Genomic DNA, 24844 nt, shown 5'->3' on the forward strand with positions numbered 1-24844 from the left:
CCAAACTGCCATCCCCACTGTTTCGCTATCTATGCTCTTATTCTAAACCGCTTAGGTGGGACACGGTTTTTTCTCGCCGCGACGCTAATAAAGGAAGCAGTTGGGAAAAGCCTATTGAAATTAGCGATTCAAAATGGTTGTGTAAGTTGCGATAGTATAGCACTGGTCGAATTGGTAGTCTAGTGTTACTGCAAGATGCTGAATGAGAAGGCAATCAATGTTCCTAAAAAAAACGTGACACTATTTGCATGTTCTTAATTTTGGTATCTCTTCGATACAAAATGGTAAAGGTGTCGAAATGCCCAAAATAGGAACCTTTACCCTAAAAATAAGGGCGCAAATGAAAATTAGGACATTTCTTAGAAATAAGGACAAATATATTTTCTAAAACACAGACCTTCAAAATAAGGACAAATCTTAGAAATAAGGACGGTACAGCAAACCTGACAATAAGGGACAGACTAAGTACTCATAAGCTTCTTGTTGAGCATAAACGAGTAACGGATGGCGCAAATAACCTCTGGGGCTCGGCAAGAAAAAGTAACATTTGCCGTTCAGGACGATCGAAGAACGATGCCTGACAGAAATGACCTTATAAGGCGCGAAGGACGAGTAGAATAGATCGCCAATAGCCTGTGGCTATAGAAAGAAACTTTATGGTAAATTACCAGAAAAACTCCAGTGTGGATTGCCTTCTGTTCGTCTGACATGCAACTATATCTTTTTCGTATGAGAGTGACTATTTCACCGGAAGTAGGTCACGCAACCCGTTGTTAAAAGTTGGCTGTTAGATTAGAAGAATGGGTATGCAAACCGTCAGTTTAAGCTATTTAAGGTTCAATTGGGTTTGGTGGCCATGCTAACCTATCATCTTATAGCACAGTTGTATAATTACTATCTTGCATGCTTTTAAGCCCTTGGGCTTTGCCACTTTTTGCCTACTCGTTAATTGTTCGTGAGCTAGTGTTTTATTTTGCTATAACTACAACGGTTAGCATAGCAACCTTCGCTATGCATAATTAATAGCGAAAAATAAGCAATACAAACACACAATTGAAGTTAGATTTAGATTAGAACGTAGATTTAGGTTAGGTTACTATGTTATAACATTTAAGTTATAGCTCAGCAAGGAACTGTGAAAACTAGCTTTGAACGCACAATATTGCCAGTAAAATAGTGGTAACTAAAGTTGATTTTAGCTATTTAAGTTAGATTTTGATTAGAAGGTGGATTTAGGTTAGTATTTTATTAAATTTTTATGTTAGGTTAACAAGAAACTGTGAAAAATAGCTCTTTTTTTAGGTAAAATAGTGGCAGCCTTCAACTTCTCTAACCTAACCGCCTATCTTTAACAACGGGTTACGTGACCTGCATACGGTGTAATAGTCACTTCCTTTTCTTATAGATATCCTATGTCACAGACATTACTGTAGGTTAAATAGCACAAACAGCTGAGAACACAAGTCACTTCATTTAGGCTGGCTGACTCGCACCATAAAGTTGATACCAATGGCGATGGTCGAGTATATACATTAATCAGCTTGGTAGATTTTGCGTGTGTGATGTCTTTTTAGTGGCAGCGGCAAGTAAGACACTACAAGTGGCAGGCTAGCTAACGCGTTTTGGATGGAATACGTCTCCAAGGTTGGTGATAAGTTGCCGGAAATGATAGTTTTCAGCATAAGAATGTCACGAATGACTGCACATGAACTGGCAAAGTATTCTTGTTTTCACCGCAGTTATAGGTACCGGACTAGGCTAGAGCCAACACCCAAGACTAAACTGTACTGTAGGTTAGCAAGCATCTACATTAACCAGCACAGATATCTCAACGGTAAGCTATCTTAGGCTTATTTAACGCAAAATGTTTTACATATACACTTAAGTGCGCTTTTATTATACCTATTGCTATTTACTTGTCGGACACACTAAACATTCTATTCATACTTGATTACATGCGTCATCCCTATCGCTTCTTTTATTGTGACGTAATAAGACCCCCATCTTCGTCATATATAACCGGCTAATTTGCGTTTTTTGCCACTTATTTATGACAATAACTGTTTAACCAACTCATATTATTATAAATCCTTTCTCGAGTGTATTTACTGACAGCTACTCTTTTATTTAAAGCCAACTTGTTTTTGAACTTGCCCCTCACTGTTCAAACGTTTAATTTCATTAAACCTACATTTTCGATTCATTAACAATATGTCGTATATGATTTTGATGCAAACTAAAGAAAATGTGTAACTTATATACAGTATATGCAGTATACTCTTGCAATTTGCTACTTACCTGCGACGTAGTGGGATATTAAGGATTTATCGGTAACGTTTTTGAGCGTGACGTCATTCATGCCTTTGTTACTGTATTTCCATTTTCGTTTTTCATACATCGTCCAGTCCCTAGAATAGATTTGGTATCGCCTTGTGGAAAATACAGCGTGGTTGAGACGTGAAGCGAAAAGGGAGACCGCAAGATCGATTTACAGCAGTAGCCTGCTGGCAGTTAAGCTGTGTTGTCCAATTCGTAAGCATCTACAATTATAGCTGTGCAGGTTTTGTTTGTGTTTTAAATGGTACTCAAGGTTATTAAAAATGCAAAAGTTTTCATCATAGTGCTGTAATTAACCACGTAATTAACAGAAAGGTGTCCGTTGAATACAAACGTTCAGGTGCATGTATCGATACTGAATTGGAAACAGTTGTCAAATGAAAGCTACAGCCTTCGTTATCGTACAACTCAGAAATAATTTCGATTTGTCGCCAAGTTGTGGGCAGTATTCAAGCACGCTTGCTGTGGTATGAGCGACTAGCGCAACACGTGGTTGCGTAGGCCTACTATCAGTACCTGACCCGCAAATCAGTGAGTCAACTTGTAGACAGTCGTGTCGTGTGGTAACTTTGACTACTGCACTATATTTCTGCCAAATCTGGTAATGTCCAACTTAACTTCAAAGAAAATCTTCTTCATTTAGGCTTAATTGTTCACAAAGTTGTCGTCTTTTCTGGAAACATGAAAAGTGCCAAGAAAGAAGAATTCGAAGTTGAAATGCACCCCTTAGCGGAAGGTGAGAAAGATGACAGTAGTTCAACTCCAAAAAGGTAAAGAAGACCTGGCACTTTTTTCTTAGTGTATAACTTATAATGTGGTATATAGAAAATGCATAATTCTTGTCAATAAGCGTTAATTTGATTTTTTAGAGAGAATTGGGAAAATAAATGTGAGTTTTTCCTGGCTATGATTGGTTACGCGGTCGGATATGGAAACGTGTGGAGATTTCCTTATCTGTGTTATAAGAATGGGGGTGGTAAGTTGAGCAAAAATGCCGGTTAATATTAATCTACGGAAGCCTATAATTCCGTTCACGACTTTAGCTTTAATTGTCGGTCTAACCCAGGCGTCACCAAACTTTTTTCATAAAGGGCCAGATATAATCACAAAAACTGACGAACCCAGCACATTTCAACTTTATTCAATGGGCTACTATACAATAAGCGCATTTGTAATTCAGTGAGGCGGGTCGGAAAGATTAATCGTGGCCGTAGTTTGGTGACGCCTGGTCTAACCTAAGGCTTTGATATTTTGCTGAAAGCTTAACTGGCGTTTTATGCTTAGGAGCATTTCTACTTCCCTATATCCTGTTTGTAATCATTGGTGGAATACCGATGTTCTTCCTGGAAGTTTCCCTTGGTCAATTTACCCAGATGAGTGCGGTGGAAATTTGGCGCTTGGTTCCCTCCATGAAGGTTAGCATATGGAGGATTTTTGAGTTTTCGACAATTTTGCGTTTTACTCGCTTGAAAAATTTATGGGACCTTTCCAATAGTTGATAAACATCAACAGTTTTTGATCCAGCTATCGATTTAAATGTTAATTTCTGCACTTATGCGCGTTACGCTGTTGCACGTGTCGTTGCAAATTGTAGTGGATTTCATTTTTTGTGTATTTTACAATATTAATTTTTGTTGCAGGGTATTGGATACGGATGCACGGTGCTCAACTTTATATTTTGCTTTTATTTTGTTTTGGTCATGGCCTGGTCGATGCTTTACTTGATTCATTCGTGTTTACCAGGACCTCTTCCTTGGACTACGTGCGGTGAGTTCATGCACGTTTACATCTGAATGCGGTGTGTTTTCGGTGGAATTTACGTTTGCTGACATGCTAAATAACTTTTTTTTTGCTAGACAACTGGTGGAACTCTAAAGCCTGCGTTGCCAATTCTGCAACAAACAATATCTCCACAACCAACACTACATTACTAATCAACTCCACAAGTCCCGAAACTGAATTTTGGAAGTAAATACAACTCGTTCTTTTCATATTTTGTCGGGTTTGGGGATACAACGTGCCATTGTATAGTTTATATTTGCTGCACGCTGTAAAATTGTCTTCGTTGGCTGATTATAAATTACCTTTTAAATCTATTTCTATGAATGACTCAGCTCTTCATAAGACTTATGCGATAACCAAAAGATAACATTTTTAGCCCTTCAAAACTTTGTCCTTATCTTTTTGGTTAGCTGGGTCAATGTTAAATAAATAATTAATTAAATAGGTTTGGGTGATTAAGAATGTAATTTGCATGATTATCGGAACCAAGTGTTGGATCTAGATGCGATGTAGGCGGTGTAACCATGCAGAACTGTTTTGTAAGCTGTGCATAGTGGTAAACGGAACCAAAACTTTATAAATCTGTTCAAGAAATTACGTGTTACGTCAGTCATCAGGAATCCATGAGATTGGAAGCTTGGAAAACTGGCCCATCATCCTCTGCTTCCTTGGCTCCTGGATCTTGATCTACCTCTGCGTCTTTAAAGGTGTGAAATCGGGAGGAAAGGTAAAGTATCAACTTTATTTCGTCAGGAAAAGAGTTTCTGACCGCCTTGGTTATCGTATTCTTATACTTATTCTTAATCCTACACTAGCGCTGTTCGTTATGTTATGCTTCATGTGCCGGTTCCGACCTTATACATTTCTCAGAAATCAATAACTCACTGGGATGTTAATCCAATAAGAACTTTTTGTGATACTCGTAGTCAGGTTATCAGGTTTACAAGGAGCGGTATTTAGGTTGTCTATTTTACGGCCACTTTTCCTTACTTGATGTTGTTCGTAGTCCTGATTCGTGGTTTGACACTGGAGGGCGCAATGACCGGTATAGAGTATTTACTGAAACCAGACTTTTCCAAACTTCTCCAACCGCAGGTAATTCTACAATAAGAGCATATTGGTACGAAAGGAGATGGGCTGTTCAGGCCCGATCCTGGTATTTTAAGTCGAATGAATACCCGTGTCAATTCTATAGGAAGCGTTTCTGCTACTGCCCAGCTGTTACACAATCCGGTTTGGCTTCTGCAACTATTGACAGAATTGCCCTATGCCCAATATAAGCTGTTTTATACCTGGAGCAGTTGGTAGTCTTCCTGCATGGAGTATAGGCCTAATTGGTTATCGTTTTACAAAATAGCTATGGCGTCTATTTGAACCTGAGTTTTTTATCAGCAGAAGTGATAAGTGACTAACACAGTGAGAAATAGCTTTAAATGATTTTGAAATATAAGCTAACCAATGCGTGATTTCAAGTTCATATGTGCTCGTCGTTGTCTGCATGTACTATGCTGGGTTTTTATTATGCTCCTAATAGGAACATGCAGGTACTGTCCGATTTTTTGATACGACAATAACACTAAGTCATCAAGTTTAACACCGATTCTGTCGAACTAAACTAAATGAAAGCGCATGGATTCTGTTTGACCACTGGCACGCAGTGCGCACGACGCATATTAACAAACGCGTATTAATTTTATCAAGGGAATAGGATCAACAACGATGGAATAAGACCATTAGGAGTTGAAATAAGGCAAATACTTCTAAGTACTTAGACTGGGTATTTAGTTATACTAATGGAAAAATAACGAGAACTTATTGCTTTGATGGAATTTTCAGTACATTTGAATTTATTACGGTATTGATATTATTCTGTTCTTAAAACAAAAACGCGTCCCAGACGTATGCTAAAGGCGTTAAAAGATAAAACGGCCTAAGAGAGAAATGAGGAGACAAACCGTGGAAACAGGTGTCTCGCGTTGATAAGTGCTTTTCAGGCTTCAAATTTAGTGCGTTTTAAGCGGATTTACCGATCTACCTTGCGAGACTAAGTGTAGACATTAAAGGAAGAATTCAGAACAGGATTTCTGACCTGTGATTAGAACTATACCCAACATTGTTAAGTGTGGAAGTTACCAAAATTGTTTCCGACACCGCTCGGATTACGAGTTACGAAAGTTACGAAAAATATGTGCTTAACACTGATGACGTCATGCTTTTTACTTGCGCCAACAAGTTGAAAAGTTCGGCGCTTGCAAGATTTTTTATTGCGCATATTTGAACGCATTTTGGTAAGCTAGATGCTTCAATTAGCCTAAGTTAAAATTTCCGCTGTTTTAGGTATGGATCGATGCCGGCAGTCAAATATTTTTCTCTTATGGAATCTGCTTCACCGTTCTGATAACATTTGGGAGTTACAACCAGTTTCACAACAACTGCTACAGGTTGTAGAAGCATTTCGTACATTTATAACGTTCTTGCTCTAATGTTAAACCATACTCATTCTTAGCTGTGTGATGCTTTCTTACCACTAATACTTAGGTAATTATTGACCTTATTACTGGAACATAAATCACAACCGCTTCAGAATTGTGACGAAATAACCTATCGTACACTCAATCCTTTTTATGAGAAACGTTCGGTTGTAATCTTTGCAATTTCCTGTAAATGAATTCTTATAAAAAATTAATGTATTACATTACCGCCGTATTATATAGGCAGTCCGTGATCCTGGCATCGTCGTGCAGTCTTACGTCACTACTCGCTTCATTTGTTGTATTCAGTATCCTTGGACACATGTCAGTAACACAGTCAAAGAATATCACGGAAGTTGCCACTCAAGGTATGATATGATAGTCACAACAAACTTGTGATGTTTCTTGCCTCAAGCAATGAACGCGAGTCGTGAAATTCAATTTTACAGGACCTGGTCTGGCCTTCCTTGTTTATCCAACCGGTTTGTCGCTTTTGCCCGCTCCGAGATTCTGGTCTATTCTGTTTTTTGCAACTCTCTTATTGGTTGGCATAGACACTCAGGTAGACTTAAAGTACCGGTACTTAATAAGATATTGGTTTCATGTATTTTACACGGTTAGATACGTAACTGTAACGATCTGGTGCAAGTGCAGTTTTGAACATTATTCTCCATTTTGCTTGAGCAGTTTCTTGTAAATCAGACTTCAACTTTTCCAGGTTAGCGTACATTTCACATTCAACCCGCACGGACATATTTATAACCTTATCTTTGTAGTTTGCGAGCGTTGAAGCTGCGGTTTCCACCATCGTCGACAGCTGGCCGTGGTTAGAAAGAGGAAAATTTGGCCGTGAAAAAGTAACCGCCGGTTTGTGCGTCATCTTTTTCCTGCTTGGGTTGCCGCTTCTTACAAACGTAAGTTGGCATTTATTTCATTAACAGCGACTTTTATATTTGTTACCGCCACTAACCACGCTACGTTAAGCCAGTAATCACGTTAGGGGCTATTAAGTTGGTAAGCCTCACGCATGAATCATACACTATGCGCGGGCTTTCTAAAACGAGTTCAAAGCAACTGGGTTTGGTTAAATGCTTGGTTGGGTTTGTAGTATCTTACTTACCACTGACTGGTTTGTTTTCCAGGGAGGCGTGTATATCTTCGAATTGTACAACATGTACGCTGTCAGCGGCATTTCTTTACTTTCCCTCGCTTTTTTCGAAGCAGTGACGATTGGTTGGATCTATGGTGTCAGTCGGTATTATGACAACATCAAAGAAATGATTGGCTACTACCCCTCAGCTTACATCAAGATATGCTTGCGCTATTTGATACCGACGCTATCACTGGTAACATAGCATCATGACAAAAGTTCTAGATTCTAAAGTTTTTGGTTATTGGCGGCCCATATTTTGAGGTCTATAATCCACAAAAGCGACATGGTTATAATGTATTCTCAATCGAAAACACTTGGCAGTGTTGTAATACAATTACTGAGTAACTGACTCGCATAAAAAGACGCGCGTTGCTCCCAGTAAGCACTGAAACAACACCGAGCGCACCATTTCAGTCATATGAACAAGTTTCATGTTCAACTGCTTTGTCAAATCACTGAAATCAGTCCAAGACGCGAAGTGAAGGGATATGTAGCAGGTCCCTATTCTTTTCTAAGAAAAGAGATGCTTTTCGATCGCTTCGTTCCCAATGTGTCCCTAGCAAGTTACTGGTCTGGGTTGTGCTAACCGTAACATTGCAGCCCTTTGCGTTACTTCAGTAAAGTTTGTGAGGACTGAAATGGTTTTTCACTGAATTTGTTTTATTTTACAGTGTATTCTCATATTCTTCTGTGTGATGTACAAGCCGCTTGTTCTGGATGGCTATACTTATCCTGCTTGGGCGAACGCTATTGGTTGGCTGATGTCACTGCTGTCAATTTTATGTGTGCCAGGCTTTTTCCTTCTTAGTTTATGGAATGGAAAAGGGGCCATGAAAGAGGTATATATTTTGCTGGACTAATTTCAATTCATTGCAAGATACAGGTCAATGTTTTTTTTTAAATAATAATGCTAACTAAATGTGGCATAAACTACTCCCAAGCTAAACCTTAACAAATTTATGTAAATTCTTAGTTATCACTAAGTTACAAAAACTCTATTCGGTTTTCTAGAGGTTGGCTACTGCCTTACATGCCAGAAGTCTTCCTGCAGAGAAAGCTAATTTTTGAAGGAGCCTACCATGATTTATCTTACCCGTATCGTAATTATTGTTTCCGTATTGGATAAACCGTTTTTAGCTTTTATTTTTAAAGCTGTTGCTTGTACCTTTATAGCTATTGTACTCAAAGCTTCACCAAACACTGTGCGATTTGCTTTGGCTGCTTACGTAAAAGATCCAATTAATTGTACACAGAATTCAGTAACTTTCTGCTTAGCCCACTGCACAGGTATTTTTTCCTGGGCTCTTTAACCCTTAATAATGTCATTTTTTGTATTCACCAATCACCATTGTGACTGGTTAATCAATTAAATGAATTTCCATGTGTGTAATCGCTAGTTATGGTTGCTTACTATAGTAGTTGGGTTATATTAACCTTTGAGAAAAACGAAAGCTTGCTCGAATTATATTTTGGATATCGATAAAAAATGATATGTTATCAACTTATCATAACACAACGTCAGGCCAACAAAGAAAAATCAATTGTTATCATCTTACGAAATGGCGTTGGAATTTTGTACTGTTTTTAAATTACGCTTTGGAAGTCGATTCACAGACATTTGTACGGATTGCCCGCATTTGAATAAATCATTAATGAGCCTTCACTGCCGCTGTTTGCTTTATTTTTACAAGCAGTTTAGCCAGTCATCACGTGATATATAATCAGGAAGTGCACGGTAATTTAATTTAGTAAATTGCGAACGTAAAACTATAATCACAAGTGCTTAACAGAAGATATAAAAGGATTAGACCAGTGGTTTTCAACCTTTTTTGTGAAATCACCCCTTTTTTGAAGTTCTGGGTCAAAATCGCCCCTATGATTAGTTTTCTACAATGTATTTGCTTCTTGCGATGTACAATATGCTTTAAAAATTTTCTAAAAAAGAAAGAACAATCAGAAACAAAGCAAGTATGACTTTGAAATAATAGATAAATAATTATATAAAATCACAACTTGGAAGGGTATGATAACAGTGTCTTTCACCCCCTTAACGACTAAAATCGCCCCCCCAACTTCAAAAATTGTCACAATTGCCCCAATATCGCCCCCGTTAAATAACTCTGGATTAGACGAATATAATTGAAGATCGATGAAAACAACAGTGTCCTTGATATAATTGTTTGTTTGTCTTTGCAAAGCATCATAAATACCAGCATTTAACTACATGATTTGAAGTAGTTCGAACTCTGTGAAGACCTAATCCTAGGTAATGTAAATATCCGGAAATTGTTGGAAAGAAGCGCCGATGTCGGATGGACAGAACGTTCTTTCAGGCCTGAGTTTTAAAAATCGCTGGACAATCTTTGCTGAATTAGTTATAACATTGCATTTTATCAGAAAATTATCCAGACATTTCTAGGTTGTTGAGATTATGGTACGGCGTTAGCACAAGCTAAGGTTGAAGCAAAATTACTAGTTATACTTATGAAAATACTGAGATCGAAAATTAGCAAAGTATGGCCTGTCTGCAGTCAATACCTACAAGGTGGAAGACAAAGCGTAAAATCAATGAATCAAAATGAGCAAATCTAAAGATTTACATTAAGTACGATTGCCTCAGCACAAAAATACATCTTATCTAAAATCAATCACCATCACGAGGCTGATCCTCATCACTTACACCTTGTGGATGCGGAGGATTTTGAGCTACAACTTCATGTTCTTCAACCAACATCACGTCTTGAGTAACACTGCTAGAGGTACTTTGGATGAAATCCTCTGCGTTGTGCTCAACCTCTTTATCAGGCGTGTATTCATCTTTTGAATGAGTTTTGTTCTCAACTTTCTCTGCTCTGCTATTGTCTTTCACGCAATTTTCAACATACTCCATGCTGCATACGTCTCCTTCTTCATTACGAAAGCACTTTCGCGGTTTCTTTTCAGAAGATGTAGAAAATTTAGATACATCTTTTTCTTGGAAAATATTTTCTTCTTTTATAACTAAATCTTCTTGTTGGCACTTTTTACTGTGTGAAGTGCTCATGTCATTCAGTGATGTGCCGGAAATTTCGCTACGTTGAGTGGAGGAGGAGGTTACAGCAACATCAGTATCAATATGAAAGTGCTCATCTACCACATTGCCTACAGATGAAATATCTTCGAGCAGACTACAACCTATAACAAGAAATAAAAATTATAAAATAAGTAGTGTGAATATACAAAACATTGTATAGTAGGTCTAATAGAACTTACGGTTCCCATGGCTGATACCAACAACTTCTTTGAAATATTTGGGTTTTAAGTATCCTTTTTCATCACCAGGTGATAAAACAACACCATTAGTTGAGAGAAAGAACTCCAAGCCATCTACATTCATGAAACCCAATTAATACAAACTCTGTACGTTTTTCGTTGTACAACTGATGCTGATGTTGTACCTTTAAGGGCAGCTTCTAAGTCAATGTAAATGAAAATTGTGCAAGATCTCTTCATTCCACTGATAACTTTATTTTCATCAGCTGGCTCTGCTGTCGTCATGTGTATATGAATACGCTGCATAATAAAGCATATTTTCACTGCTTTTGTTTGTACTTCTATGCATGTTTACTGGACTTTACAAGGCAGCTTTACACTGATGCAAGATTGTCACCTTTCTTTTGTGAAGACCTTCCCCCTTGATGTGTCTCCAAGCATTCCAAAACGTACCATGGATAACATTAGGGTAATCACAAGCGTCTGTGATTTCAGTGAGCTCAAGATTTTCAACCTGTAGCAAATATGAAAATTTAGCACAATTACAACCATCCTTCCGGTAACTAATAGAAGACAACTCTTCAGACGAGGATTGGTATGTAGTAAAAACAATTCTTACCTCAACTGAGTGACCCTGATTTGCTTTAATCCTTTCCACTCCATCTTCACCTGTATTGATCGTAAATCTCTTTTTATCATTAGTCTCCACGACTCTATAAATTGCTTTTCTAGTAGCTGAAAGAGATTTGTGAAAAAGCTGATGGCGTAGAAGAGTATCAAGAGTGATATATCCTTCTAAAAAACAAAAATGAATGAAGTTGTTTAATAGTGTGTCACCACAAGCATTGAAGTTAGTACATAGACCTAAATTTACATGCAATGCATTACTGTGGTGAGACAAAACAAACCAATATGTTGAATAGTATAAAACTTATAAATCATAAGAACACCTGAATCTACTTTCAAACCAAATTTGTTGTGACGTAATACAGCGGATAGGGCCTTGCTTATTTTGATATCTGCTTTTTGTTGTGGTGTCTTTTCTTCAAATGTCCTAAAGTATAGTCTTCATGAAAAAACTAAACAGCATGAGCTGTTTTTACTTCCTCATATCTAAAATTCGTGACAATGAAAGCTTCCCATAGCTACATGTTTAACAGCACTGTACCATAGTCAGGTATTTTATTTTCAAGTAGTAACAACTTACTGTGTCGAGTGTTTATAGTTTTTAAACCTATGATGTCTTTTCTTATATCTTCCTCCACGGGGTTCTCGAGGACACCTGTCAAAGTCTTCCTCGTGAAAATCATACATACTTTGTCGTGTCTGATAAGTTTCCTCATCAATGAGCATTTGCATGTGGTCATCTGCAGCACCAACGCTGTCATCGGGAAGGAATTGCTGCAAAAGTAAAACAGAAATTCATAACTAATTTGAACTTGTATAGCATAGTACTCTGTATAGCACTGTTACATAGTGTGTAGTGGAGTACATGACTACCAGACATTACCATATATCGTATTTAACACAATCGAAGTTTTCTTGTGGCACCATCTTTGTAGTGCAACTTTAGACCTACATATCGTAGTCATGTGGCCCTTTTATTAGTAGGCTGTACAATATGTTTTTAAAGTGTTTTCACTAAATCCATGCAAAACGTCCAATTAAAATCATGTCATTAAAAAGTGCAGTACAATTACAAATGTTTAGAAATGAAACTTTGGACTTGCATATGCAAACACTCGTATACTGGATGGTAGCAAGCCAGGGTGTCCTTACTTATTTATGACAATAGAAAACAATTTTCTTAACAATAAATGCTACAAAGTTTCAACTAACAATAGGTACAGAAGCAGCAATGCGAAAGAAAGTATCATCATCTCCTTTGTTTTCCAATTTCATTTCACACAGATGCAAAGTAGTCACAGACTCCTGTTCACCAAACTCCCAGTTTCTGCTCTTTTTTCCCTTCACAAATCCAGCAATTGTTTTATAAAGGTATCTCCTTCTTGGCCCGAGCTTCATAATGGTGAGATGAGGTCGGTATGGCTTGAAGTTTCCTAAGGAAGGACGTTATTAGCTGGACCAATTATTACTTGACAAACATAAATTTCCACTACCAGATGTGCACCTGTCAGTCACATTAACATTGACAACCATGAACTAAATAACAGAGACAAAACAAATAGTACCATCTAAAATCACTCCTTTCTTTTCCAATTCATCCACGATTCTTTTTCGCATACAATAAACAGCTTTGTTACAATGAGGCTTCACCCACAGCACCCTACCACCATCAAAATTGTCAAGGCCTTTGAATATTATGTCTACCACTGGAGCATTTATAAAAGTAGATTCCAGCACCTTTTGAAATAAAAATACTTGTCATATTATAGCATTAAAGTAACAAGTAGTCATATACGAGTACATAGATACGCAGATGGGAAAGTACCAAATACTGGCAAATATTTTTTGATTTTGTTAAAACATATAATAAGTGATTGAAATGAAATATTGATGTAGCATAAAAGACACCAAAAATAACAGTTATGCAAATATTTTATGTACCTGCTTTACTTTTTCTATATCTTCATCTGTGTCAAGGTGGCAAACACATATGGTTATATGCATCTGTGAAAGAGATGTCAGGGATTCTCGAAACTCTGCCTTGGCTTCAACATCCTTATATAAAGTTTCAAGCTTATTACTGTACCGGGTTATTTGCTCTTTGACTTTTGCACTATTAATCCTAATGCAAATAAAATAGTTGGGTTTTTGTGTTCTGACAAATCCTTTGCACTTTCTTCCTTCCAACAATGGATTTTGCATATCTTTTGTCTCAGACGATTCTTTGCTCATGGTGACATTAATATCGGATGATTTCATTGCATTCTCTGCAAACTGTATCTCTTTGGAGTTTTTTTCACTAAACATTTCCAACTTTGGTTGAACAACGCCTTCACTGAATGGTGTGGATTGAAAGCTGTCTAGAGTAGAGGCAGCATCCACTCTTCTAAACCAAAAATATTACAGGTCAGATGTAGCAAGTTAACAAGCTTTTCTTGTACATTAATCGACAATTTGTTGGAATCAGTTACAGTAGGTTACTTTGAGTGCAGCAAAGCTAAGTTAATGACCTTCCACTACATATCTATTATTATTTTGCTTATGCATCCTGCATTTCCTAATGTTTACAATTATATGTTACTAGTTTCTCTCTTTTGACATCACTATTTAAAGATGAAGACAAAAATAGTATTTCTGTCTTACTTGTTTTCTGTAGCACAATCGTTCAACTTATTTTCCTCTTCCCATACATTCTGCGCTTGAGAGTTAAATCTATTATCCTTTTCTGGAAGATCTTTTTCAATTGCGCTTGGCATCAACACAGGACAAGGGTCATGTTTGATGGATAATGATGCCTCGCCTGCATAACCAGATTCTTCGGGACCATGGTTCATCAATGATGCAGATTTTTTCAAGATAATCTCCAGAATGGTTGTCTTACTCCCAGTTGACCCAAACACTTCATCATGGCGATTTCGTTTATCCCAAACGATCTCATCTTGATATTTAAAATATTGGATCCGGTGTTGTGGTATTGCAAGTATATCTGGACCTACTGATGCAATGTCAGAATCCCAATCAAAGTCGCCAAAATCTTTTTCAACAATTCCCACAAATCTATCTTCATAGCCAACTATGAACTGGGTACTGTCCAACTGTCTATCCCATTTTATTCTAAAAAAAATTTAAATGCATAAAAACGCAAAAATGTATGTAGGTACAATGTAAATATGACCATATATATATACATGTAGGATGATGACAAAACAAAATTACCATAGATTCTGACTAAATTTAGCTTGCATTATAACAATGACAGACAAAATGCCAACAGATTAAACACTTTGTTGTTATCATTACACAGTTGGTCTTCATTACAATGACATACCTTTTTATGACATCACTAGCAGTTTTCATTGGTGGTTTTTTGCTTCCTTTTCCTGCTGATTGTTTAGAAAAACTGGCTGCAATACTAATATCTTTATTTCTGCCCTTGGATGTATTCGTAGCTGATAACTTTTTCATTTTCACTGACACTGCCTCCACTTCCTGTTCTTTCATTGAATCAGTTTCATAATCTTCTTGTTTCAAAGTAGATGGTGTAATATTCTTGAACACCTCCAGAGCGGCAGTAATTCTTTTCAATAGAGAGGTGCACTCAGAAGTTGCTTTCAACAAGTAAGCATTCATTGCCTTAATTTCCTCCTCAAAAATGGACTCGTCCAAAGCCGAATCCAGAACAGATGCAGTTAAAGGTTCAGATTTTGCTATAGATTTAATGCGAACAGACATAAGTATGCAAAGGCAACAAGAAATACTAATGTTTGATATATATTATAATGGAAATTATAGACTGTGCAAGATTTTGTAAAAGTTTGGCGCATAAGAAAGTAAAGTATTCTGATTAACAAAAAGCTAGATGCCACACTAAACATGCATAAGCATTCAGCATAAGCTGAAAGTTTTTGCTGAAGCCAAGTTAAAAATCTGGAACTTTTTGACTTTTACATCTAATATTTTCAACTACAAATAATGCCAATTTACTTTATTATACTTACATATGAACTGAAACTTTACTTTCACTTGAGGTAATTTAACAATGACTTCAGTGGCACCATCTTTCTTGACAACGATACAATCATACATAGATTTCAACTCAGAAATTGTTCCAGCCTCAATTTCTACAGAATTTGCGGAGGAATCGTCAAAAACGTCAGACATCTTCACATTTCCTCAACTAAATGATATTATTGTAAACCGGCCTAGATAAAAGAAGTAAAACAGCTTATGAAGTAAAATCATGCGGTATCAAACGTTTTTATTCGTACACAAATTGATTAAAAATAGTCTATTCTATCTTTCTCAAATACTTTTTCTGTTTTGGTTTTACTTTTATGTAATGTAGTATAAGTCTACCTTGTCACATTATATTTGAGTCTTTATCCAAGGTTTGTTTAGTTGTTAGGTAACGAATAGGCTTATAGGCAACCGTAAGTTTATTATTTTACCATACAACTACCAAGCTATACCAGTAATCTGGAAAAAATCAACCTATGACAGTTGTCCGTTCCTTTTCTTACATGTAATAACTTTTGCGGCACTAGTCCTTATTTTTAGTATGTTTCACCACGTTATAAATACTAGCTACGTTTAACCAGCTGCCAAGTTTATCGTTGTATTTCAGAAGAGACTGAAATTTTGATATCGGGGAATTCCCTTCTTACAATAAACAATTTTCTATTTTGTGGTGCAATCTTAAAAACATAGAAACCTTACATCATTACAAAGTGAAATGACAACAATGTAAAAGTTTGCTCTACTTTTATTCTGAACTAACACTGCCTTTTTTAGTTTTACTACAAGTTGATCTACAACTACATAAAGAAGACAAGAACGTTTTTGGAATATAGAAAAAAAGGCACTGCCGCATTAATTGTTGCTGTTTGTTGCTTGTTGGAAAATGCAGAATATATCGCTTGCCCACAACGACGAAACTAGCACAGAAGAGAAAAGCAAAAAGCCAAGGCCAATAAACCGCATAAGTACACAACAGTTTTCCGTTATCACTACACCATTTAAAGACGTTTTGGCTGAAAATTGGCGGGATGCTCAGAAATATCAGTACTGTGTCGTACAGTGTCACCTGCGTTCTATAAGATTTTTTGAAGGTTGATCAAATACGTAGTTTTGGTATGCGCATTTTTTTCTGCTTGCGCAACCAATTTGTGCAATAAGCTGGTTCTAGTGCCACCCTTAACTAAAAATAAAGACAGTACTTTTGCCAAACATAGGTCTACGTCGTTACCGTTGTTACAAAGGTATTGTGATTACATAGGGACAAAATAAACTTTTAAAACTTTGGACCCAACTTTTTGGCTTAAAACGCAAAAATTCATTAAAAAAGTATTTATCTTGTATTTCGAACTGCAAAATCTTGAGTGAAAGATGCAAACCTTATTTCTCGGAGGATCAATTATGTTTGGTCCCCTCACGAATAATAGGCCTATACTCTATAGTATATATGATTGCGTTTAGTGTGTACATGATTGCATATTTTGTCGGAGATACAGTTGTGTTTTGTTTTTTGCACACCTTATTTTGGATATTTCGTGCACAAGATGTTGTTGGAAAAACTATCATACTTCCTAGACCGCTTGGCTGAGAAGTGGGGAAAATAGCTTCAACGTACAACGATATTTTGTGAAATAGTGACAGGTAAAAAATATACCTATTTATGACTGCAATTGTAATGCGTCCATTAAAAAGCTCATTGTCATTCATTAATTATTGTAAACTATTTGATTTTAAAATATTGTTAACGTAAAAGTGAGCAATGCTTACAAACATTTATTGGTGGTCCTGGGAAAAAGTCAGCAGAAAAACATGACTCTAACAGTAACATATTTGGGAGCTCTTACTAAGGAACTTTCCAAATTGCACTCAATGGAACTGGATAAGATAGATTTATTTACATTTCAATTTTGCAAACATAGATAGATGCTCACAATAATAGGGTCATTAACACATCTTTCCACTTGATCGAAAAGTTTTGACTGTCTATAGTAGCAATATCTTTAAAAGCAAGTCCTGATGCTTGTGTTGTAGCAATAAAACTATGTTATCACACAAGTTCGCTTATTAACGACAAGTATCAGTTTCATATTTTGGTCAATGTCCACAGTGGGACAAAATGGCATTACGAGAAAAAACCGTTGAACAGAGATATCGGAGTTTGGTTATAGTAGAAAAATAATTAATTAATTGATGTAGAAGAAAATTGTAAATTCCATTAACAAACATGCAATAGGTACATTTTGTAAGGTCCATATACTTATACACATGATTTAGACTATTTTTTACTGATTTAGGTTAAGACGTATAAAATAATATCTTTTTACAAATTTATGGCTGTAAATCACCATTTAATAACTTATTGCTAAAAAATGCTTGGATTTTACACGTAACACAATTTTTATTAACATAACATAACATGAAACATGAAACATAACATTTCATCAAAGTTTATTTTCGTAAACCATTCGATTTTAAAGTTCCGTCTTATCAGAATCCGATTTATTTGATGCACGATCATTCTCTTTTTGCGGAAGGTTTGGGAGTTTTTCAAATGGTAGTTGGCTCACTATTTTACAAACATCTAGTTCCAGATCGAGAAGTTTTTTTTCATAAAACTTGTGAAATTCACCAATTTGCCGAGTGCCGTGCAATGCTCTGATGTGATCAGGAACGTTGGGATAACTCTGTAAATCATAACTTCTACTTTTAGACTAAAATACTGGTGTTATAACTTGGAATAAATCATATTCCAATGACAAGTAATCACCTTTTTTGACGAAAGATTAGCTGAGGTGAGGATATGATAGAATCCAGTCTCATCGAATTCTCTTTGGAAATTTCCAAACGAACAAAGTTCAATTCTCTCCAGCTTTTGGGAACCGAAATTCCAATGCCTGCTCTTTGTATGTCGAATAAAGCAAGCAGGCCGTTGCAGAAATTTTCTTTGCTTCCAGTTGAAGGTCATTAATGGCATAGTCGGATAACATCGCTCGTCTAAAAACATTAAATTAGAGAGCAGGTGTAAGTTTAGGGCCTACATTTTACTCGTACTCAGGTCTACTGTGCTCTCTACATTTTACGTCTACTGTAAAAGGTTTAAATTGACTTTATTTATGAAGTAGGTGCTTACATGCAACTCTACAATTCAACTCTTTCAGTTTATTGATTACTGTCTCTCTGAGTTGTATGAGAAGTGATAAGGAGAAAACCTTTGCGCAAAGCACATATCTTCCCTTGTCGATTGCAACACCGTAAATTCCTCGAACATCAAAAGTAAGCAAGCTTTCACCGAGATGGATCCGGTGTAACATCTGCACCAAAAGCAATTATTATTATTATCGTTGATAAACTTTCAGCACTTGCGCTGAATGATCGAACGCGTCGAACTTACCATCTTTACTGCATCGAACTGCGCTTGTGTGTAGAATCGGCACAAGCATAATTTTATATGGAGTTGATTAATTGGGATCAAACATTGGTTAAAAGCTTTATGTTCGTTTTCGTTGAAGAACGACTTCAACAGATTCTGATATCTGTAAAAGCTGGACATAATCAGCAGGCTATCGATTGTCACGCCGATAAAGCAGTTGAATGAAGATTCTGAAATTGGTAATAATAATTATGATAGCGTAATAAGTTATTAATTTAAGTTAATAGCTAAAGTAATAATTAATCCTGTTAAATCGTATGCTACTGAGCAATAATAAGCAGTAGCCTATAGCTTACAAATTTTTACACAAATCATAGTTAGTAGCCTTATAAAAAAATCGCAGGGCAAGAAAAATCTATCACCACGAAAGCAAGGTATCAACTACCGCTTACTTTTCGTTGGATCGTTCTTGAAATATATTCGAGCCCCATCAGGTGTGGCGAAATCTTGCAAAGCGATATGAGACATTTTTATATCCATCGCACGCCACTTGTGTTCATCAAACTTGCCTTTTTCCTCATTGGACTTTTTGTTGAGGCAAAACGACGCAGTACCTTTGTCTTTTCTGTCGAACCTGCTATCATAGTTCTATGACGTCATGGGTAAAATCGAAATTTGTAGCCTGCATGCTCTTTTTCTTAATGGTTTCTGGCATTTGAATAAACTATCTATAATTTGCTTTGATCACTTAAATTTACCAACATGTAGCAAAAGTATTTTATCAGGCTCACAAATCGTAATTTCTTGAGGCTGCATCCTTTGAAACTTCTTCCTTAATCTTTGAGGGATTTTCCACTTGAATTTTGGGTACTCTTATCTTTTTTGCTCCTTTCACAGAAGCGGACACCATCTTACACAAGACAAGCTCATTCACCATCTGAGGTTTAACTCCAAACTGCCACATCCGAAACTCACGCTTGTTAACAAAGGGAAGAATCTGGTGGATTAGATGCTTGTCCTTATCATCAAGATGTAAAATAGGCATGTTGGGGCAGTGTTCATGTGCATCTAAGGTACAGCAGTAAGCCTATGTGATTACACGTTTTTTATTAAACACGGCGAGAATAGGAGTGGAATGTGCGCTTTAAAATATGAACAGCCCTACCGTTCACGTCGATGTATTCCTGCTGCAACTTTTCCAAGAGCTTATCCTGAAGTAGTATTAAAGCTCCACATTTGGATGTAGCGTACAGAACAGTGTCTTTACAATTTCCAACGCCAACAAAACTAACACGAAGTGGAGCGGACTTTATCGACTTGTTTAATTCGAACAAGATCTACAAAACAAAAAACGATTGAGTTGTAGGAGTGAAATTATAAAAGCAATATAATAGATTAGTTTCTAAAATGCTTGAGTCATTAGATTTGACATTTTGCTTACAGTTTTTACCCGATTCACTTTTTCAACTTCGTCTTGATCGTTAAGATCGCAAATGCAAAGTACAATATATAGATTCGACAAAGGAATACATGACTCCTCAAACGAAATACGGTCTGCTGCTGTTTTGGAACAGCTAGGTGCCATTTTGTGAAGGAAACTGGTCACACTCTCTTGAATAGACAATTCAACGATGTGAGCGCCGACGAAGTAGTTTGATGCAGTCGCTGAGAAAGACAAATGATACGAATGAGACATAAAAGTTTCAAGTTGTCGTGGTGTCACGGTTTTTATCCAACATTCTTGATTGTTTTTACAGTGAAGACAAAGCAAGACTATACCTTGGTCTTTGGATACTGCTAGATCAAATGTAGGATAATCTTTGTTTGTGGACTCTGAAGTATGACGGTCTCTGAAGGAAGGAGGATCTGAACATGAAAAATAAATTTGATCATCTTCTACATTTTCCGGTATCCACGGTGTTTCCAAACTTTCTGCGTTACTTGACTTTTCATCATTGAGTTCAGCATTCTCTCCAAGCTTCTGTGAAGTGACTTTGGATTTTCCCCCGGTTGCATCCGTTTCGCTCTGCTTTGAATCAGTCCCAGTTATTTCAAAAGTGTTGCATTGTACAGTTTGCGATATTTCTGACAGTTCTTTTTCAGATGATGTTTGCTGTTCTTTTTGTTTGTTATCAATGATTTTTGACCATGGCTCCACTTTCTCAACTGAAACAGCGATGTTTGAATTAGTAATATTTTTCGTTCGTGCTGGACAGCGGCACGCGAATTCAGTCAAAACTTGCCTTGATGTGTTTTGTCGTCATCTTCTTTTTCCTGGTCTGTAACATCTGTCACCTTCCGGTTCAGGCAACCGGTGCTTTTCCTTGGAAGGATTTTTGTCGTTACGTGCTCAATAAGCTTCAAATTTTAATTTTAAAACTTTGTGAAATAGTACAACGAAATAATGTATGGCGTATATTTGAGCCAAAACGTTTGAGTAACTATTAAAAATATTAGCCGATGTCGTTGTAAACAACTTGTGTCCGCTTTTATCAATGTTTGATTAACATCAGATAAGGACACAGAGAGATATCCAAAAACGTATTGATGACAAAGCTAAACAAACGCTTAATTATGCTTTAGTAGCTTGCATAAAGTATAGTTTTCATCTCCTAAGGGTAATAAAGAAACTTTATACTACATTTTGCAATAATACTATTTTAATTAGCATACTGTATGTATACCGAAGCATTTGAGGTTGTTGAACAACCAGCAGAACACTTGTCTTTTTGCAAAGGGTTTTTCACGGTTTGCAGAAGATTTTGCAAACAAAGGGTAGTTGGAGAAAGCACATGACTACCAAAAGTCCATTGATTCTTCTTTCCGTGGATGAAGTTTCGGATGATTTTGTGAAAAAGATGATGACTGTTTGCATCAACCGTAATTAAGGGCAAGTAAGGCAATGGATAGTCATCGCTCTCTGCAAATGAAGGTGGTTTTACGTAGACCAAAAACTGGTATTTCTATCAGGCAATAAAATACCTTTAACGCTTATTCCGGCATGCTTAAGTTTCTTGTACAGTTGTGACTGAAAAAATCGGCCAGTTCGTCCGGCAGACTGTGCAACAAAGGTAATCTTATCCGACTTAGTCAAACTGGTGACGCCTTTCCAAGAAATGGTTGTTGGAAGGATATTGGCGATCACTTCGTTGAAAACCTGGAAAATACGAACGTTAATAGGCGATATCAAAGACATTTACTTGTGGGCAACTAACGGAACACTAGAAATAAGCTACAATTGCCTGTTTTCTTTCATCATCATTGATCTGACAAAAGCCAAAAACGACGTAAAGCTGGTCGAGTGGAATGCAAGCTCTTGCGAAAGTCTCTCTGTCTTCGTTGGTGCGAAATATTCGTCTGACTTTGTCGAAATAAGCTTGTATGCTGGATGTGATGACAAGGTTATTGATATGCAAACATATTTGATGACATTGGCCTGCACAACAAAGAAAATGATAATTGACCAACTCCACGCTGCAACATAACTTGTGGTAATAAATAGTTTCCAATTGTACGCTGGAAAAGATTTATTATTGCATACAATATTTTTAAAGGTCTTCTTATACCATTCTAAATAAAGGCTTACTTCGGACATCTAAAAATGAATGAAATCGCTTATTTAACAAAAAGCGTAAACGCACAAACCTTTTCTCTCTTCATGTGTGAATCTTTTGCAGCCTTCACTTCTTGGTGTTGGCAACGAGATTTCTTCGAATGACGATTGGCTGTCGAGTTTGGTAGCTGGACGATTTGAGAATACTGGAGCAAGAACGATTTCCTTAATCCGGAGCCTTGAGTAGTTTTGGTTCATAGCGCTAAGAAATCATTCAAATTCGAGCTCGTTTGACAACACTCTCGGCAAATTAAGAAGAACTTTTTGAATGTTAGACAAACTTAAACTGAAAGAATGTCACTGTTAGAATCACGGCTAGCACCATACATTTACATAAAACATGGAAAAGGTTGTCCGACGAAATTATATCCATAAAGTTAATCCACTAGCTAAGCAGCTGACCAAAAAGAAACAAAACTCTTTAGGCCAACTTATTTTAAACTATGTAATGGAAAATGGGTATATGGCACCTGAATTTGAGAGGTTGACACACTTCACTACAATAAGTACTTGTTGAAATGTTTATTGCGGGTGATGATATATGAATCTCATGAGGTCGTTGTCTACTTTTCTCACCCACTGCTTTAATTGTTTACCTTGACGGCTTATTGTCTGACTAGCTTCAATTAGCAGTGATCAATAATATAATGACTTGTTTTCCACTGCTATAATATATGACCAAAGACCTTGTTGGTTTGTAAAGATGACAATAAAGTTGTCTATTATAAGTTATAACACTGAACGTCTTCAAATTGAATTCAACAATGTTTATACAGGAATGACAACTGTATATACTGATTAAATTGAAGTTTCTTTGAACAATTACATTTTGACTAAACATTGGCACAGCTACAGCATAAACACGTCCATGTTGCAGCGATGATCTTAGTAGACTGAATGCATTGAATAGCTGTGAATAATACACGCAGGATAGGTAGGCATGACATTTATGTCACGAATTAAAACGGAAAACAGGAAGTCATCGACACGTAATGCTTCGCAAACAGCTTTCCGAAAACAAAAATTCTACACCGTATTCCTTCTGTAGCCTATACTATAGTATCCCCTTATTATCACAAATTTATATGCTTGAAATATCTATGGACGGGACCTAATAAATAACCCTTACAATACTGTAAATAAATTGAGCAGTTTTTATTGTTACACAATTGCAACAAACGCTAGAAAGCTCAAACACGCGGCCAAATTGCCTAACGTTATTGAATTTAAATCAGATACAAAGAGCGATTTGGAGATTCTTTGGCGATCTTTTTATATACTAGGTAAAACACAAGACAAATTAGGGGGAGCTGAAGACTCTAAACGTCCCTATTTGGAGGCGTCACTGGCGCAACTTGTCTGCTTGTTGCTAAATAGGTCTGAAAAATATTATTGCAGGCTTAGGGTTCGAACCACTCTTTGCTGTGGTGTTTACATCAAAATACTCATATTCGCGCAGCGCCAATTCGGGAGTTACCATAACGTTGGCTTTGTGTTTTTATTTTCTTTAGAACTCATTCCCTCTCTTACAAACCAGGCGTTAACATTAGAATTACCGGGATTTTTACACCCTATAGGACACCTTAGTAATTCTAGTGTTCCAAACAGGCAATCCATGTTTATGGCTACGCCTCATTTGTTCTTACATTTACAGCCGAGACCAAGTCTCATTTCCATCTACACTAGTTTATACAAACTGACTGGTTTTCTGTCTGGTATGTAGGTTAATAGGTCAACACATTCAACAAAACTGTCGATCGTCCATAATCAGCGTGGTCCAATTTCTTTTCATCGCGGGCCAAAATCAGAAATTTTTTTTATCTTGCGGGCCAATGTTTTTAAATTAGAACTGAAGAAATGTGAAATTAGAACTGAAGAACAATGTGACATTGATATTAGAACTGAAAAAAGTTCTCTTTTATTATTAAAACAACTGAAATTAGAATAGTTCAAAATTTAGCTATTAAATGCTGATCAATGTGACATTTGCGGTCGAGGTTCTTCCTTGACAATAGCGACTAGCCTATCAAAGCTGACTATCAGTTCGCGGGCCAAAAATCGGTGCTCGCGGGCCAACTTTGGCCCGCGGGCCTGCAGTTGGACCACGCTGGTCCATATCAAACACGTCACACGCTCATGCAGGTCGTATATGCGTTATTTTGGACAGAAACATGCTTCAGGTGCTTCACTTATGATTTCACTAACTTAGCCCGAATGTCCTTAAT

General features: G+C 36.8%; 3 protein-coding genes across 7 annotated transcripts; 1 reads left to right on the forward strand and 2 right to left on the reverse strand.

Annotated features, from left to right (window-relative positions):
• The first annotated feature begins 703 nt into the window (after positions 1–703).
• Positions 704–9406, forward strand: LOC143450117 (sodium- and chloride-dependent GABA transporter 3-like). Of its 3 annotated transcripts, XM_076950537.1 has the most exons (16): positions 704–1644; positions 1740–1834; positions 2981–3073; positions 3207–3313; positions 3622–3752; positions 3978–4104; positions 4194–4305; positions 4711–4846; positions 5080–5214; positions 6457–6560; positions 6834–6958; positions 7040–7152; positions 7367–7504; positions 7733–7936; positions 8415–8582; positions 8755–9406. In XM_076950537.1, exons 4-16 carry the CDS (start codon positions 3244–3246, stop codon positions 8809–8811), a joined length of 1620 nt encoding a protein of 539 aa, XP_076806652.1. In that variant the 5' UTR covers positions 704–1644; positions 1740–1834; positions 2981–3073; positions 3207–3243; the 3' UTR covers positions 8812–9406. The 3 variants fall into 3 exon arrangements, with proteins under 3 accessions (XP_076806652.1, XP_076806650.1, XP_076806651.1); XM_076950535.1 differs by lacking the exon at positions 704–1644 and having other exon boundaries at positions 1651–1834; positions 2981–3107; XM_076950536.1 differs by lacking the exons at positions 704–1644; positions 1740–1834 and adding an exon at positions 1857–2868 and having other exon boundaries at positions 2981–3107.
• A 1-nt stretch (position 9407) lies between these two features.
• On the reverse strand, positions 9408–16119 carry LOC143450115 (uncharacterized). The gene is made up of 14 exons (XM_076950529.1): positions 15979–16119; positions 15621–15824; positions 14951–15329; positions 14266–14736; positions 13564–14008; positions 13188–13359; positions 12835–13055; positions 12203–12396; positions 11946–12049; positions 11615–11790; positions 11393–11509; positions 11181–11295; positions 10996–11109; positions 9408–10917 (listed from the first exon to the last, which is right to left on the reverse strand). The coding sequence occupies exons 2-14, from the start codon at positions 15781–15783 to the stop codon at positions 10388–10390; spliced, it is 3201 nt and encodes a 1066-aa protein (XP_076806644.1). The 5' UTR covers positions 15784–15824; positions 15979–16119; the 3' UTR covers positions 9408–10387.
• A 1392-nt stretch (positions 16120–17511) lies between these two features.
• On the reverse strand, positions 17512–23486 carry LOC143449945 (uncharacterized). 3 transcript variants are annotated; one of them, XM_076950295.1, is made up of 15 exons: positions 22652–23485; positions 22249–22442; positions 21989–22163; positions 21691–21926; positions 21250–21364; positions 20948–21172; positions 20786–20872; positions 20457–20671; positions 20172–20343; positions 19798–20074; positions 19459–19643; positions 19028–19236; positions 18767–18947; positions 18404–18630; positions 17512–18320 (listed from the first exon to the last, which is right to left on the reverse strand). In XM_076950295.1, exons 1-15 carry the CDS (start codon positions 22815–22817, stop codon positions 18108–18110), a joined length of 2877 nt encoding a protein of 958 aa, XP_076806410.1. In that variant the 5' UTR covers positions 22818–23485; the 3' UTR covers positions 17512–18107. The 3 variants fall into 3 exon arrangements, with proteins under 3 accessions (XP_076806410.1, XP_076806407.1, XP_076806408.1); XM_076950292.1 differs by having other exon boundaries at positions 20786–21172; positions 22652–23486; XM_076950293.1 differs by having other exon boundaries at positions 19459–19640; positions 20786–21172.
• Positions 23487–24844: the final 1358 nt, after the last annotated feature.

Source organism: Clavelina lepadiformis, chromosome 3 (genome assembly GCF_947623445.1).
Source record: "Clavelina lepadiformis chromosome 3, kaClaLepa1.1, whole genome shotgun sequence".
Classification (NCBI taxonomy): domain Eukaryota; kingdom Metazoa; phylum Chordata; class Ascidiacea; order Aplousobranchia; family Clavelinidae; genus Clavelina; species Clavelina lepadiformis.

Coding starts and splice junctions, on each gene's coding strand:
- LOC143449945 (XM_076950292.1), bottom strand. CDS start 22,817: ATGAACCAAAACTACTCAAGGCTCCGGATTAAGGAAATCGTTCTTGCT. Junction 20,075..20,171: donor GGAATACATCGACGTGAACG/GTAGGGCTGTTC, acceptor GCTGTACCTTAG/ATGCACATGAACACTGCCCC. Junction 19,644..19,797: donor GCCTCAAGAAATTACGATTT/GTGAGCCTGATA, acceptor GAACTATGATAG/CAGGTTCGACAGAAAAGACA.
- LOC143450115 (XM_076950529.1), bottom strand. CDS start 15,783: ATGTCTGACGTTTTTGACGATTCCTCCGCAAATTCTGTAGAAATTGAG. Junction 12,397..12,834: donor TTGCTGCTTCTGTACCTATT/GTTAGTTGAAAC, acceptor TTACTTTTGCAG/CAATTCCTTCCCGATGACAG. Junction 11,296..11,392: donor AAGGTCTTCACAAAAGAAAG/GTGACAATCTTG, acceptor TTTATTATGCAG/CGTATTCATATACACATGAC.
- LOC143450117 (XM_076950535.1), top strand. CDS start 1,666: ATGATAGTTTTCAGCATAAGAATGTCACGAATGACTGCACATGAACTG. Junction 3,108..3,206: donor AGTAGTTCAACTCCAAAAAG/GTAAAGAAGACC, acceptor TTGATTTTTTAG/AGAGAATTGGGAAAATAAAT. Junction 3,314..3,621: donor GTGTTATAAGAATGGGGGTG/GTAAGTTGAGCA, acceptor TTTTATGCTTAG/GAGCATTTCTACTTCCCTAT.